Source organism: Athene cunicularia (assembly GCF_003259725.1).
Source record: "Athene cunicularia isolate RWA chromosome 1 unlocalized genomic scaffold, athCun1 chr1_part1, whole genome shotgun sequence".
NCBI lineage: Eukaryota > Metazoa > Chordata > Aves > Strigiformes > Strigidae > Athene > Athene cunicularia.
In genome coordinates this window covers 117,672,595-117,689,429 of record NW_020799091.1, presented here as the reverse complement: position 1 = coordinate 117,689,429, position 16,835 = coordinate 117,672,595, and the positions used below count along the sequence as shown (strand labels likewise).

Below are 16,835 nucleotides of genomic sequence, written 5' to 3'. Positions count from 1 at the left end.
TCCTCTGCCTTTAAGCCTCTGATCAAGTAGATTTTTTGTTTTGTCACCCAAATATGTGGGTACAGTTTGGTTCCCCCCTTGTGAAACAGAGGCAGAGAGGGGGACAAAGAAGGATGCCATTTAGCACTGCCATGAGGACCTGGAAAGTACTGTAATTAAAAGCATCAACAGCAAATGCCGTCTCAGTTTAGCTGTGTCCTGCTGGGATCTCTCTGAGTCATTATACCTCCTGATGCTGCTGCTTGCTTCCTGTGTCTGAACCTACGTGGAAAGGTTTAATCTTGCTCAGAGTTTCTTCACCACTGGATCAAAGAAGGAGAAATGAGTTAAACCCCTCAGCCTGCTCAAAGCTGTATATAAAGGCATGGAGGGAAAGTGAGCTGGATTAACCTGGTGTATAGGTGTAATTCATAGCTAGTACAAATAGAGCTGCTTTCCGCATACGTGGGATGAAATCTTGCCTCTGAATTAGTGTTGTTATTAACAGTGCTGGTTGTTTTAAAGGCAACATCTGAAAACCATGCAGGGGACCTGGCTGAGCTCTTAATTAGCTACAGAAAGGTGCATCAGAAATACAGCAAGGCAGGGCATGATGTCCAGTGATTTCTTCTGGTGTTATTCCCTACAGTTGTCTTTGCACCCTCCTGCAGTTAATGAGATATGAGGGCCTTGACATTGACCCTGTGTTGTGTCAGGGCATGGAGCAATTTGTTACATATTTGTAGATCCTGCTTTCATTTTCTTAGAATGATCTGGAAACTATGTAAAGGGCCCTCAGAAAATGATGGTTGGTGCTAAGCACTGTTATATCTTTAGGCAGTCATTTTTTTCTATTTTCTTCTTCATCCCACTATTTTACAAATACATCTAATACCAACAGAGAGAGGAATTTCCAAATTTGTTGAGGTGATTGTTTTTCTCTTAAATGTCTAGGTTTGCAAAGTTGCTTTGTGGAGATCACTGCAGTTCCTGCAGGGAAAGTTTGCAGTTATTCAACTAGTTTGCACTCCTTAAACATCCTACATTTGTTGCTATGGAAGTGGTAGGAGAAAATTTTACAGCAGGACCTCTTGTATTCTTCTAAGGACTATTTCTCTGTATAAGATATAAGGTAAAACCCGTGTCTTTCTCGTTCGGTGTTAACAATTTATAGAAAACTGTATGACTTTAGTTTAGACAGAATTTATGGCAAGACATGGTTTTGCAGGAGGGGTTGTCCATCTTAAGGAATGGCTTTCAGAGATGTTCTAAAATCAGAGGCCAGACAAAAATTACCTGCTCCAAATGCTATAATTGTAAGTCCTTTCCAGAAACAATTTAATTCACACTCATGAGGCTGTTCGTCAAGTTATTTTACTTGTTACCTTAGCAACTTACAGGGGTTAAATGTGTGTCTAGGAGAGAACATTACAGATTCCACAGTGTCATTTTGGTTTCCCCCCGTGACAGAGAGTATCTCCTGGCAGGGAGGAACAGTTTCTGGTTTTCCATGTGATGCAAAATACCATTACAGAATTTCAAATTAGTAAATGACACTTGACTGGAATTCGAACATGTACTAACCAGCTTACTAGTTGAATATATATTTGCAAGTGTCTTGTAATTTTGCACCCATGGGAGAGAGGAACCAAAAAGGACTCTTTATTGTAGCTCTAGCAGAAACTAAAATTGGGATTCAACTTGAGAAGCCAAAGTTGCTTTGTCCCCCTCCTGGAGATCAGAATGAGGATGAGTGCAAGGGAAGAATTTGTTCCAGCTCTGAATTTTACTTCCATTTATAGTTTGATTGGTCCTATTTGCCTAAAATTGAAGTTAGCCGATTTCTTAAAAAAAAAAAAAAAAAGTTTTTATTTCATTTTTAAAGATTGCGCTTACTGAGCACCATCTAGTGGACCGACTGCTATTGTCACATCTGGTCTGCGTAAACTGTACGGCAAATTATAGCATACAGTCCTGCTTATAGTGTGAATGTTTGTGACTAATTACACAACAGAATCAGAAGAAGAACAGCAGTTGTTAGTTGAAAAGGAGCAGTGTGAAGAAAAGAGAGTTTAAGATATGTGTGGGTAGTGGTGCCTGTTATCTCCTGCATTCCTTCAGTCCATTATGCTTCAGCCTGCTTGCCCCTTTCTCTGCCTTGCTATGCAATGCTGTCTAGGTTGTAAGCTTCTCTAAGGCAGGATTTTGGAATACTGTTTCTTTGTGAAGTACCACACAGCACAGATCACAGCCTGATTGTCACTGTCATACAAACGATAAATATGAGCTGGTGCTAACGGTGATACCTGAAGTCCTCAGGAAAATGCTCTGGAGTCTTTCTCATTTAAATTCTAGGCAAGGAATTCAGTGTTTGGCTCTTTAAAAACACATTACTTTTTTTTAAAGAAACAGAAAAACTCGGGAAAATCTCCCTATAGATGCACACATGAAGAAAGCAAGAGGATTGTCAGGTCATCCCAGTGGCTGCCTCAGGACTTGGGAAAAGATAAGGGGTCTGCGGCTCCAGTCTTTTGGGAGTGCATGGGAATGGGTTTGCTTTTTTCAGCTCTATCAAGAAGGGCTGAATCTCTGGAAAAATGAATGTCTCTAAGAAGCCTGGCTATTTCTGTGGCCCTGGCTACATCACCAGCATCCTACTGCTCACTCTGAAATAAGGTTTCTTTGGCAGCAAGCCTTTGATTGTGTAGCTCCAGTTGCAGATGAAAGGGGGAGACCCTGAGTCTTTGGGCAGAAGACCCTGACAAAAGCTGCAGACGTGTGGGTGAGAGTAGGCAGTCAGGGCACATGCTCAGTGACACCAGGCAAGCACCAGAGGCAAAACCTCCCTCCAGTGTAAGGAGCCGTGAGCATCACCAGGAGCAGAGAGAACTACAGAAAATGGGAGCAAAGCAAAGTTGCATTATAGCAAATGTACCAAGCTGTAACATCTTCCCCTTTAAACGTCCTTGGATTTTAACGTTTCATCTCTTGAGGGTCTGTTGGTTTTGTTCAATTCACGTGTTTTGGACAATGAAAATAAGTGGGTCAGTTTTATTCTGTAAATTTGTGTGCATTAGCACAATAACATTGTGCTGAGGTTTCCAAAAAAGCTATTCTTAAATAATTCATAGAAGCATTTCACTTCATTTTTCCAAAATCTAACTGTACAGACTAGTTTGTTTCTCAGGTGTAAGGGTACCCAGCACTTAATACTTTCTTTTGCAAGTCTTTAGGTAGCGCAGCAGTCAGAATATCACTTGTCTGCTGGCCTCCTCACAATACTGCATTGCAACATTAAGCTCTCTAGGCAGAAATGGCTGGTCTTTCAGATGAAAAAAAAATAAAGGTTTAGGGATTTTCCTTTTAAAGTTTTAAGTTTGGGACAATAGCTGTGGCTACTGGTTGTACTGTACATGTTCATCCAGTTGAGCAGGTGCAGTCCAGTTTGAAAATCTACTTGGTTCCCACTGACTGCAGCAGAAAACATGAGAACGAAAAGATCATAACATTTAAGTAAAGGAATAATCCTATTTTATTGAGAGGTTGGGGATAAACCCTACATTTTGGAAAAATACCCATTTACAAAGGACATGGCTCTGCTTTTGTAATAGCTTTGAACCAGACATTAGCTAGCATATGGAAATTCAAGAAAACGCTTAAAATTGTTTCCTCTCTTTCTGTTTCTCTAGCTCTGGGATTGTACACAGTAAATGCAGTATATGGAGATACTATTACTATGCCTTGTCGCCTAGAAGTACCAGATGGACTTATGTTTGGAAAATGGAAATACGTAAGTATAGCTTACCTTAACATTCATTACAGCTGGTATAAGAAGATGTGTATTTTTTGTGTGTGATACTACAAGACTCCAATTGATAGGATTTCTGCTTTGAATACGAAGACTTTCATTCCTGTGTTTGTAAGACTGCAAGATTTCAATCTGCGTAATTTCTGCCAAGCATAGATGAGAGGTTTTAGGAATTAATCTCATTGTTCAAGAGAAATAATTATTCGGAAGTTCTCTGCCAACCTGAATTAGAGATCTGGCATGTTACCTAGTGGTGTCTCACTCGCCTGACAGAGCCATCATTGTACATTTGAATACTTTTGAAGTGGGCTGCCTGAAACAGCATGCGCAGGTGCTTCATCCCCAGAAAGGTGCTGTCCCCAGGTCTCCTTGATCTGACAGTCACTCGGTACAGTTTCATGCTTTGGTGTGTTTAATGCACAGTGAAAAAGAGGCCAGAGCCAACCTTAGTAGAGTTGCTGGGGGTTTCGCTCTGCCATTTCCAGCATGTGGAGAGCAGAGGCAAAATCACCAGTATGCTCCTGGTTGCCTTGGTCATCCTGCAGCAGGAACACCACAGGGTGCCCTTCTCCTGTGTGCAGTCAGAATTCAGGAACAAAAGGAGAATAAGCATATCAAAGTCAAACAAAATCCGGAACGTTATGTGGAAGAAACCATCAGGATACCAGAACCCTTCTTGGACTGACACGGGACAACTAGTTTTCCTGCTACTCTAAGTTTATCTAAATCTTCTCTTGTGCTCAAACCAAAGTGTTACTGGCAACAGGTGCTGTTTACTCTGACACTGGATTTAAAATTACATAGTTCTCTCTCTTTTTAAATGTCATTCACCTGCCTCTTTTGCAGCAGACTGGTCTGCCACAGCAGGTGTGTCATAATTCCCCCTGCCTCCTTCCCTCGGACCTGGAAGTTTACAGATTTTGCAGCACTCTCAAGAGTTCCTGCTCCACAAACATGTTTTGGGAAATTAAGTCAGAAGTCTGTAGAGGATGTTTTCCTAAAAGGGATAGTGAAGCTGTTTCATATAAATGTTCAGAAGATGCAGAGCCTACATTTTGCACTGTGCTTTTTAGTCTTCTGACTTTTCTTGGGAAGAAGTCCATCTGTATGAAGATGCAAGGCTATTTTGAGAAAAAGAAATACATTATCTCTTTCCAGTGCATTTGGATTGGTCATCTCAGACAAGTACCAAGCAGCAAATGGGATTTTACAGCTTCTCCTTAAATGGAAGGGGACATGAAACCTAACATGGAGAACAGCCCATCCAGTTGCTATTGTATGAAGTTGTTGACACAGCATGCACAACTCGGTGAAAGCGATACCCATTCTCGCAGGGCAGCTCCCGTCATGGCAACACTTGTTTTTAGCAGGGGGAGGGCTTGGTTTAGGTATTTTAGTCAGGTGATTATTTCACTGGAAGAAGAAAGAACTTGGTTTTCTGCTCTGCTGCCTTAGGAGTAGCAATATGGGTTGGTGGTGGGAGTCTGGACGCACTGGGAGCCTTGCACTGTGACAGGAGTAGGTCTTGCTCCTCTCTGCATCTACCTGTGCGTACTCGGCTGCTAGGTATGCTTACAGAGTTTAGAGCTCATTTGTGCTTGAGAGTCAACTTCATGTGTATTGAGTCAAGGCAAAGCTTTCTTTCCTCTGTCATAGACATCTGGAGTAATACGAGAGTTAAAAGTGGGAGAAGGAGAATGACTGTAAGGGAATTTAAACTTCACATTAGCTGTTGCCTCTTGCTCCTTGCCCGGTTCTGACACCACTCATCTCTTGTCACAGCATCATCATGCTTTTGTGGGCTCTGCAGTCAAGCTGAGGTATTGTGCTGGGAACACTACTCACATCAGTGCTGCAAGGTGCAAGGGATAAAAGGCAACGAAAACCTCTTCCAACCCCCAGCACAATACTGAACATAAAGATGGCGTCAACCTTTCACCTCACTCTGTTTAAAGGCAGACAGTGTCTGTCCCTGCTGTGTGTGTGTGTGTGTAGGGGGAGCAGGGAACAAAGTCCTGCAGAACTCAGCCTGTAACTTTGTCTCTCGTAAAAATTAATTTTTTATATGGTAAGTTTGTGCAAGGCTGTAAACTTTGTATTCCTTCTTAGGATGGCAACTGCATACTTATTAATGTAAGGAGGATGTCTAGAAAATAATATTTTGCAGATTATCCTGAGATGCATAAATAGCAATATTTGATTATATGTATATTCCCATGCTACACACTCAGGTCTTTTGAAAACAAAGGGGAAAAAAGCTAAAAACTAATTCAGAATAAAATAGGCAGTTATGCTTGATTAAATCCTGCATTTGAAATGAAGTCTGAATATCCCAGACAAACAATATGAATATGTAGAACAATCATGAACAAAAAGGAGACTGAAGCCTTTGAGACCAGCCCACAAATGCTTCTATTTCAAATACTTTTTCATACAGAGGCAGGTGGTGCCAGAACCACCATCCTTCATCAGAGAAACTCCTATGCTATGCTGAGATTGAGCCAAAGGATTGAAATTATTACTACTGATGTTATTCTCAGTGTGTACCACAGCAGTCTTAAACTAGCTCTTGTATTACACTGAATTTCTTGTTTGTACAGCAGAAATTAATCAGGAGAAAAGCCATCTGATGCAGTTTTTTTTTTTTTTTTTTTTTTTTTTTTTTTTTTTTTTGAATTGCGGGTTTGTACCAATCACAGCTCTTCAGGAACTTCTGAATGTTTATGCAAAATAGAGATGTTTATCCTTTTATTATAGGAAATGCCCAATGGATCTCCAGTATTTATTGCCTTCAGATCATCAACAAAAAAAAATGTACAGTATGATGATGTACCAGACTACAAAGACAGGTTGAGTCTCTCAGAAAACTATACATTATCCATCAAGAATGCAAGAATCAGTGATGAAAAGAGATTTGTATGTATGCTAGTTACAGAAGATGATGTATCCGAAGAGCCAACGATAGTCAAAGTCTTCAGTAAGTAAATCTAGTTGTTACTACTGTTAACATTCATCAGCATCTGAATCGTAAATTACAGAAACTTTTGTTTAAGGGAAAGATTAAAGCCAAGAGAGTAAGTTTGGCTGAGTAAATTACTAGGACTAGCAAATTTCTGCAGCTTTCAAAAATGTAATCTACTGGTGGCATTTACGTAACAGGACTGCCTGCACTTGCAGTTTATTCATGATAAGTGCTGGCTCAAAGAGAATTTTAGTCTTTGATAATGACTCACTTGTGTGATGTCATTTGGCCTTGGAAATGAAAAATGTAAAATTAGCACTGATTATTTTCCATTTGTTCTCTGAACAAATTTTTCTGCAAGAGGGAAGCATTAACTGTGTGCATTCTGCAGGATTAGATCAACGGAGAGTTTTAAACTAGCTCCGAGCAGCTAGTATGCAGTGGGTATGAGCTCTGAGCAAGAGGCTAGGAAATGAGTTGCTAGCCCCAAATGCTTATTTTGTCCCCTGATGAACTATCAGGAGGAGGACCGGACTGCTGTTCTGTTGTAGAGCACAGAAAAGTTAATTAGTGTTCAGTATTGCTATGGATGGATTGCAAGGCTGACCCACAGTGGGAGGCCCAGCACTCTGAGGCACAGTTCTACCCTGAGCTTGCACAAGAGCGTGGGCAAACCTGGCCTCTTCCTGGTGCTGATTCAGAGTAGATGTGTAATCCTTCAATCCCTGAGTCATCTTGTGGAGGTGTCCGTTACTCCTTTTTACGGGCACAGGTCTGCTGAGACTAAGGTTAGCATTTGTAAATGCTGCCCTGTGACTGCTGTGGATATCTTCCTCAGCTTCATGCTTCTGTTTGGCTTTTTTTTTTTTTGGCCTTTGCTCCTCTTCAGATGCAGATTTACACAGTCAAAGTCAGTCTCTGTGCATTGCTTGCGGGAATGGGCAATTTTAAACAGATGACACTTCTGCTTGAAAAATGTGAATTCATGTTTTGGAAGGGCACCCTTACTCTTCTCTCAGAGAGGAGGTGTCGGGGAGTCCTCGGTGGTGTCTAGGCAGAAGTTTGTCAATGGCATAAATGAGATTGAAGCTAGATTAGAGTCAACAGTAATTCCTCTTCCTCGTTTCACTTTCAATTCAACTGCAAGAGCAATCGAATTAATGACAACAGGGAGGAGTGTGCTCAGAGCATGCATAGTAAACACAACGCTTCAAAGGAAATGATAAAGAATTATTGTGTTTACTTATTGCACAGCAGTAAATATGTAGATGAGACAGTGGTATATGGTGAAACGAAATGCTAACTGCTTGAATTACTGGGTACTGTACTAAATATTAACACAATGCTAACTCAGCCATGGAGCACAGCTTGTATGTTTTATTGTATGCATTAATACTAATAGAGAAAGCTTCTATTTACTAAGGAAGATAAGAATAGAGGATGCCACATATGTAATGTGGCTGACTTAGCACTGCAAGAAAAAAATTACCTTTGCTGTTTTTCATTTTGAGTTCACAACTTTAGGGTTCTCTTAACATTTAACTTCCTTGAGTCTGGTTTTGGGGGGTTAATTTTTATTGTTGCTTGCTTGCTTGCTTTTTTGGTTTAATTATGAAAGAGTTAAGAGTAGCCTGCAGGCTTTATTTATTTAACCAGTGGAGTTTCTAACTCCTTGAACCACTGATAAACAGAGGTAAGCTGCCAACTCTCATAAACCAAAATCTTGTGCCCCTTAAACTCAGCTGGATCCCAGAAGTCATGACTGACTCTGGGTTACAGTGGAGCTTGTCACGTCCTCAGCTGTGCTACCTGATTAACTCAGAACTAACGAGCTGAAATGGCTCATTGCTCGGGTACCACCTGCTAGTCTCACTTGCTGGACTACTCAAACAAGCTCTACCAGCTTTCCAGATGGATCCTGTCAGCATCTTTTATTTTCTGGAATTAAATGGCCAGAGTTTCCAAGGCAGAGCAGCCCGGTGGACATCAGTTGCTGTCCTGCCACACCAGCGCTTGGCTTTTGCAGACAGAGAGCTCTTTTCCCCCACTGTGATAGGACCTATATAGAGTTGCAAACTACTCTGGCAAGCTCTTAAACTGAGAGATAAGCAGCATGCTGAAGTTGCAAACCCACCAAAGTGGACTCTACTGCTGCCAAATTTAAAATTTCTTCTCACTTCAGACGCTGAGCTAATAAATGCCAAATAAGTCTCTTTCTATAGAATTACCTTGGGACACATGGTGTGGCTGTGGGGATTTGACAGCAGGCGTTTCCTGTCAGAGACTGCAGAGAGAGAGCAGGTGGTGGCCTCTCAACTGGAGCATCTGCTCAGTCACCAGAGCGCTTAAAGTAGGGAGAGCCGCTCAGGGCCCGTGGAGCAGGAGGTCCTCCCCTTCCCTTAACAGGAGCATTGCAGGGTAGGGCATCAAAAGCACCAAAAAATAGGTCTTCTCAAACCAGTCCTACAGGAGATGAGAGTTGAAAGGGAGCATAGGGAAGGTGGTGTGGTTTGTGGTTTGATCTGCTGGTGACTCTGACAGGCAGCCAACTATGCCTGTTTGTGGGACCCGAAAATCTGAACCAGAAGGCCTGTTAATGGTCTTGTAAAACCACATTTGCTTGAATTAACATGAAAATGTTTCGTCTTTGACAGGTTATTATAGAAAATAGGTTAGCCTTTTTCTTTTAAAACTAACAATAAAACATGTACATATATGAAAAAAAAAAAATCTTCATTAGACCTTTGAAAAAATTGTGATGGTTTTGGTGTATGGCCTTGACTGATTTGTTTGTTTGTTTTTGGGTTTTGCAACAAGCAAAGTTGTTTGAAAATGTCCAATGAATAGCTTCTTTTATTGGCTTTCATTTCCCTTTTGAGCTGTTCCTGTTTCATCCTGGCGTACTCTTCCAAGTGGAGAACATCTGTGCATTTGTGTGCACGTGAACACATACACATACATGCACACAGAGCAAATGGATTGTTGTGGAAATACATAGTCTTGCTATTGAGAGAGAAGCAATACACCTGCACGTTAGTAACTTCATCATTGTGCAGAGATTTTGGCAAGATAGTGTGAAGTTCACTTTGAGTTGGGATTACTGACATACATACACTATTTCATAGGGATCTTGATTTGGGAAAAGGTTCTGTAAGCTGGCATGGTTAAGGATGTTTCAGTCTATAAAAGTATGTAATATGTATGCTTATTTAAGCACTATAGCTTAGGGTGTAGAGACTTTCTTTGACTGTATAAACATTGATTTATTTTTTTCCCCTCACTCTTCCCTTCTTTTAAAATTGTGGGGAAAACTGTCTCTTTTGGAGATAAAAATTTGCATTCCGGGCTTCAGGTCAAACTATTTTAACAGACAAGTTATGTAGTCTCTAGAAAGTAGTCTTTTATGATGGAAACACTGATAGATCCTCCACTTTGGCAAGCTAAGAGGTCCATCTACCATAATAAAAGTAAATAAGATGACATACTGGCACTGAAGAAAAAGTGGGTTTTTTTAAGAGAGCCATAACTAACTCGGAATCAGTTAAAGTAATTACACTTATCTCTATCATCTGAATTTCTTAAATGTAAGAATCCCAGTTAAGAAAAATAAACATTAGAAGAATGATTGCGTTGAATTTGTTCCTTTATAATGTGACAGCTCAGCTACAGTAATATCTAGAGTAAAGCTGCTTTTCTGTTGCTATAGTTTCTGTACCACTGGTTCCTTCTCCAGTATGTGTATCCTATAAATCAGATAGATCAGAGTTCACAGGTGCTGAACTAGTCTGCCTGGCTAAAATATATATTGTCAGAATGCATGGAATCCATTATGGAAAGTATGACACTTTTTAAAGTGATGGTTTTTCCTTTTCAATCCATTTGCTGATATTGAGGTAGAAGTATCTCTATTTTTCTTCATTTAATGGTGAAGCATAGGTAAGACTATACTAGGCCAGATTGTTCTATTTAGTCTCAAAATCCGTATATCTTTTAGCAACTTTTTGTTTTTCAAAGAGCTATTTGTGCTCCTTTCACCAGTACTTTTATCCTATTTATGTTTTAGAACAACCCTCTCAACCAGAAATCTTACATCAAGCAGACTTCTTAGAAACAGAGAAGCTACAAATGGTAAGAGCAGCATTCTCCCTCAAAGTTATGTGCCTGACAGCTGCCTGAAGTCCCTTTATAGGTCAAGATGGAGAGAGGTGATGGACTGAGGCTCAAGAGAGTTTAATATGTGCGCGTGCACGCCTGCCTCCGAGCGATCCTTGTCTACAGCCAGGTTGAGCGCAGAACACTTCCCTTGCCACTACTGTATTAGCCCTGCCAGATTCTGCAAACAGGGATCATCCTGATCTTAGACCCACAACCAAACCCTCTTCCAAACCATACCTAAGCCTCACTGATGGGATTTGTCCTATTTAAGAAAAATGGTTGGGGTTAAGCATTTGAACTATCTAGAAATTTTTACCCGAAGCAACATAAGCAAAAATAGAATTATATTAAAACTTAGGGGACGAAAACAGTAGCTAATTCCTATCTGGTTTGCAGCTCGGAGAGTGCGTTGCAAGAGATAGCTATCCTGAAGGCAATGTTACGTGGTACAGAAACGGGAGAGTTTTGCAGCCTGTGGACGAAGGTACGTTTCAATAATAGCCAATGTCCCTGAATCCACAGACAGGTATATGCGTGAAGAACTGTGTTTATAAGAGTTGTTCTGCTTTAGTCTAATGTATTGTTCCTTTGAGAAAAACTACTCATATGGAAAGATGAAATTGGAAGAAAAATTCTAGGCCTTTTAGGAGCACCCAACCTATGCCATATAATCTCCATCTCTCAGTTCCAGCTTTTAAAACCATGTCATGGGGAGGAGGGTTGCCTTTTTTAATGTTACTGCAAGGCTATTCTTGAGCCTGTGTAGTTAGCAGAAACCTGTATCTAATTTCCAACTTCTTATAAGGTATTAACTATCTTAATTTCACACCTGTCCAATATTTTGGACTGTGTAGATCATCATCTCCTTATACAGGTATTTATCTTCCAGAATATTTAAGAACAATATTTTTTTTCCCTCCCTTTTAACTTTGATTTTGACAGGCTAATCAGACCACAGTATTTAACTTCCATAAAATAGAGAATGCCTTCAAAATAAAGTTATAAATATGTTCCTAAAAATAGTTTTTGCCAGCATTTTTGAGGCCTTCTGTCTGTCTTACAAATTAAGCTGAGAGTTGTATTAAAACCCCCATCAGTTTGCAATTAGTTTTTTTGTTTTGATTTAAAATGTATAGTACATTAGGAGTATGTTGTTGATAAAATGTTCCTGGTGGATGTCAGTGGCAATACTAGAGGAAAGCTATACAGTCTCTTGGGTAATTTGTCATGTTGCTTGCATATTTGCAGCCTGATAACAAATGCAGAGCGGGCAATAAAATGTAGGAAAAAGCTTGCAAATTCTGTCTGTGTGACACTGAAACAGTATTTCCTTTTCAGTTGTGGTCATAAATTTGCAAAAGATTGTGGACAAATCTACTGGACTCTTCACCATGACATCATCTCTTCAGTACATGCCAACAAAGGAAGATGCAAATGCCAAGTTTTCTTGCGTTGTGACATATTATGGACCATCTGGCCAGAAAACAATACAATCTGAACCTGTTGTCTTCGATGTTCACTGTAAGTTACTATAAAGCATTTATTGCTGTATGAAGTCTACCTTGGCAGGGAGGGGGGGAGGAAAATCAGACAGTTTACAAAACTACAGAGATGTTGCTGCTTGGCTGTCAGGATTATTCTTCAAAGCTGATTTGCAGCAAGAGGGTCCAGGTACGTTGTCTGTGTAATTTTTACTTATCTTCAGATTTAACTGTGATTGATTTATTTGTTAACAGTAGAATACTGAATGTCAAAGTTGCATTGACAAGAGGAAAGTGATAACCAGAAAAAGTTACAGTGAAATGGACTTTTCAGAACTCGAACAAAAGTTAGAGAGCTTGATTAGAGTGACTCTCTGTGTCCCCTGAAATATGCACTAAATACACAAAGCATTTTTTTAGTATACTCATTTTTCATTTTTGCAGAGTCAGCACCAAACAGCTAATGCTGGCAGACTACCTTGCAGAAAACACAGTAGCTCATCTACAGTTGTAAGATGCTGATTTTACACTTAAAATTTATAATTTGAATATTGGTAGACTTTTAAGTAGAGAATTTGTGTAAGTAATTACTTCCAGCTGGCCTGAGTCCTAAAACAACTTCCTTACTGTGTTACTGACTGATATGGAAATCATCATTCTCCTTTGAGTAAACAAAACAGGCAATTGGTGAGGAAGGGTCAGAGGGGGTGGTAGCGGTTAGAGAGGGCGGAAGAGCCATTTCAAAATCTAGTAAAATTACACTTCTGGGGAGCTGCAGAAGGCAACAGGTTGTAGTAGAAGAACAGGAGATACGTAGTATGTCCAATCAAGTGTTACCTTTCTGCACATTTCAGGTTATACCTCAGCTTATAAAAGATGTCCCTGTTGTGGGAGTGATAGTGTCTAAGTATACAGTCCAGCATCTAATAGAGTCTTAGTATGCACTGTGTAACAACTCTCATCCAGTTGAGTGCAAAGAAAATCAGTAAGGCAGTGGGTTTCTCCATCTAGCATGTGTGCTCTGTTGCCCTGAAAATGAAGCCACGGGCTTGAAGTGGCAGGGTGTGTTCTACCTAGCGGACTTCTCCTTCACAGGTAGTTTGTTGAGCTGCAGAGTAGGGGATTAGTTTTGACCTTGGTCAAATCAAATCAAACCTCGGAGCGGTTGCTCCTTGGTTTCACCTGGAGAAGCCAGAGTACATTAAAGCTTTATTTTCACCAGCTGTTTCTCCAGAATGACAACTGGCAGAACTAATGGGGAAGAAAACCTCTGGGACAGCAACCATTATCCTTGGAAATAACACAGAGATTTCAAGCCTGCAGACACCTATCTTATCACTTTAAAGCTGGAGAGAGGGGGGTTTATTTTTTGGTTTTGCTTTTAAGTTGGGTACCAAATTTTGCTGGTGTTTTGGTTGGTTTTTTTCTGTATTTGTGGAGCCCCATGTCTGTGGATAACTCTTGCTGTGTATGGCAGATGTTCACAGGGAAGGAGTGTAATGACCAGAAAGCACTTGTTGCTATTACTTGCCAAGAGATGCTTTACTGTCCTCATTTCCCACCACTTTCATGCATTAGGCTACTTCACCTGTTGAGGATGTGTCTCTTGCAAATTTCTGTGATGTGTGTACTACATGTGCTTGCAATTAAGGACTTAACCAACGGGAAGGAAAAAGAAGGCTGCACAGCACTGCAGAACAGTCACTGCTCCCGATATCATGCGCTCTCCGTATTAAAGATTTAATATTTGTTAGACTAGCTCTTTTAATCTTGGTCTAGTAACAGTTTAATTAAGATTTTCCTCCAGAGATGGGCAGTATCATTGTGCTGCTAATTAGCCAACAGTGGGAGGCAGGCACACTCTTCAGTACTGAAGAGGCCCTGAGTATGAACTTTGACTTCAGAATGTGGGGTTGTGCAATTTCCTTTCTGAGTATTTTTCGTTGCTGTAACTTCCAGTTCCTTACTCTGCTCAAATGCATCTCTAAGCGAATTTGTGAAACTCTTTATTAATAGATGTCCAAAGCTTCAACAGATGAATTTTGTGACTGATGTTAGTTAATGATAATGACATGTCTGATTTTTGTTTTTTAATTTAGTTCAGTGATCCTAATTAGTTTCTTTCTCAATAAATGTGACTTTAAGAGTCAAATGTAATGCAGATGAAAAAAAAAATCCTGACTGCAACTGCAAGAAATGGAAGTCTTTCAGCCTTCTTTTTTCAGATTGACTGTAACTATCGTGTTTTGCAGCTCTGAAGCAAGCAGAAAAAAACTCATAAAGACCTGCTGTTCATTCCTTGCAATTTACCCATTTATCCTAATGAAATGGAGAGAGCATGCTTAAAACCATGCCTACACAAGATTTTTTTTTTAAAGCTATACCTATTCAGTCAGCATCTAGGAAATGTTTTACTGTTTGTTGGGGTTTTTTAGCTTTGGGTTAGTGCAGTCTCTAGTACTCAAGTGTTCAATGGCTAGTTGACATCCTGGAAGCAGCCAGCCACTGTAACCTAGTGTAAGAAGAAGAATGTATTAGCTCCTGTGGAATTGGGTGCTAGTTGAAGTTGGATAACTTGGCTCAGGTAGCAGTAACTATCAGCTCTGGTTTGCAGCTGTAGCAAGCAAGCTACTGAAAATAACAGGAGTAATACAAGAGAACTCTTGGAGCTGGTCAGTCAGATAGTATCTCAGATATCTAAATTATCTCGAGTTATGTTGGATTCTGCTCAGTATTAATCAGTGTAAAAAGATAACGTTTGTCGGGCAGACTTTCCGGTCATGCCCTGTTATTAAGTATCTGTCTTGTTATGGATAAAGCTCTTTACATAACAGATTAAAGACGCTTTATACTCATGTTGCTTCCAGTGCTGCTGTTTTCCTTGAAGTCACACAGTTGTGGCCCTGGCAGGTCTGGGATAGCAGCATTCATTTACAAAATAACTGCCTTTTGGTGATGGCTCACAGAATTTTGCTCCTGCAGAAAGCAGAATCTCAGGTTTACAGAAGCACAAGGTAAAGTGGGCTAAGCCAGAGATACGTGCCACTGAGAGGCAAGATATACCTTCACCAGGCTGCTCCTGTTTGTTAGTGAAAGCAGGGGAGCACATACTCATGCTAAGCAGCACTCAGCATTGCACTGAACACTGTAACTTTCTGTCATCAGGTTGAGTCTTTCTCAGAAGGTTGACCTTTTCACCTTAGAGAACAATTTAATTAGTCTTGTTATTTACTTCTGTAGATTTTCTTTTTCTTCCAGTTTAGAGAATGAAATTAAAAATTTGTTCCTGGTTGATTGCAGTAGATAAAAGGGCAAGATATTCCTACAGGAAAGACGGATGGTTTGCAAGAATGTCATTCTTGTTAAACTGTGTCCATTTTTAATCCAGTTCTTTTCATCTCTGTGGGAAAACCTGTTCCAAATTAAAAGTCGTAAAGTCTTCCTCATTATAATTCATCCCTTTTCAGTCTTGAGACAAAGCTGAAGCGATTCCAGGGTATATCTGGACATCCTTTATGATAACTTTTTCACATTTGATCACCTTCGCATAAACTTGGCATAAGAAGAGACAAGTTTCTGAAGCAGTCTTGCTCCCCAGACAGCCCCTGAAACGGGTTTTTTTGGGCCAACAGCAACTAAGAGGTGTGCATGTGATTCCTGGCAAGCTTTTTCATCGCATCTGTTGTGTTCTACACCAGCAGTGATGCTGGACTTCCCTTTCCTAAGCAGGCAAAGTTGTGCTTCAGCTCTGAAGGTGCTGAGGTAGAAGCTGTTTGTACGTCGAAGGGAGTTGAGGCTATTGCATCTGAAGGAGGGAGGATGTGGCTTGTTGAAGCCCAGTACCCCTCCTCCAGTGAGGAGAGTGAGATGCTGTGTTAGGGCTCTCAGTCGGTCGAGAGGCCATAGCAGAATGCGGCTCCTGTTATTGAGAAATCCCAGAGCAGAAGACAGATATGATGAATGCCTTAAGGGTCGGTAGGGCTGTAGAGCACACGCTTCACTAAACACACAAAATCAACTGTCAGGCAAGGGTTTCTCTGCTGTGTAGATTTTTTTAGTGTCTAATAAGATCCACTGTACTGTGTCTTAATGCAAGACTGGCATCTTTGGTGAAATTTTATTTATTCATTGAAATTAAAACAGTGAGAGTAATCTGCCCATATTATTTCCTTTAATTTTGTTCATTTTACTTTGTCTTTGAAAAATTATATTTAGGCTTTTACTTAGAAAGAATAGCATCTATTAAAGTATACTCTTTGCCTTAAAAAAAATTACCAAAGTAAAATGTAAGTTATAGTTCAACTTCACTGAACATGACAGAAGTATGTTACATTTACAGTTCTGTTGACTATGTTAAGGGTCCTATTATATTCACCAAATTCATCTTTCTGAAAGCCTGTAGTGATCAGCATATAGAATAGGCTGAACATAGTCTCTTAGTTCATATTTC

General features: G+C 40.2%; 1 protein-coding gene across 2 annotated transcripts in view; it reads left to right on the top strand.

Moving 5' to 3' along the window:
• The first annotated feature begins 3,668 nt into the window (after window positions 1-3,668).
• The window catches only part of ALCAM (activated leukocyte cell adhesion molecule), a 36,435-nt gene continuing 23,268 nt past the window's right edge, over window positions 3,669-16,835 (top strand). For both annotated transcript variants that reach the window (XM_026850154.1, XM_026850147.1), the window contains exons 1-5: window positions 3,669-3,769; window positions 6,545-6,764; window positions 10,813-10,877; window positions 11,301-11,388; window positions 12,243-12,425. In XM_026850154.1, coding sequence (XP_026705955.1) covers window positions 3,716-3,769; window positions 6,545-6,764; window positions 10,813-10,877; window positions 11,301-11,388; window positions 12,243-12,425 — 610 coding nt within the window. In that variant the 5' untranslated portion in view covers window positions 3,669-3,715. The remainder of the gene's footprint in view (window positions 3,770-6,544; window positions 6,765-10,812; window positions 10,878-11,300; window positions 11,389-12,242; window positions 12,426-16,835) is intronic.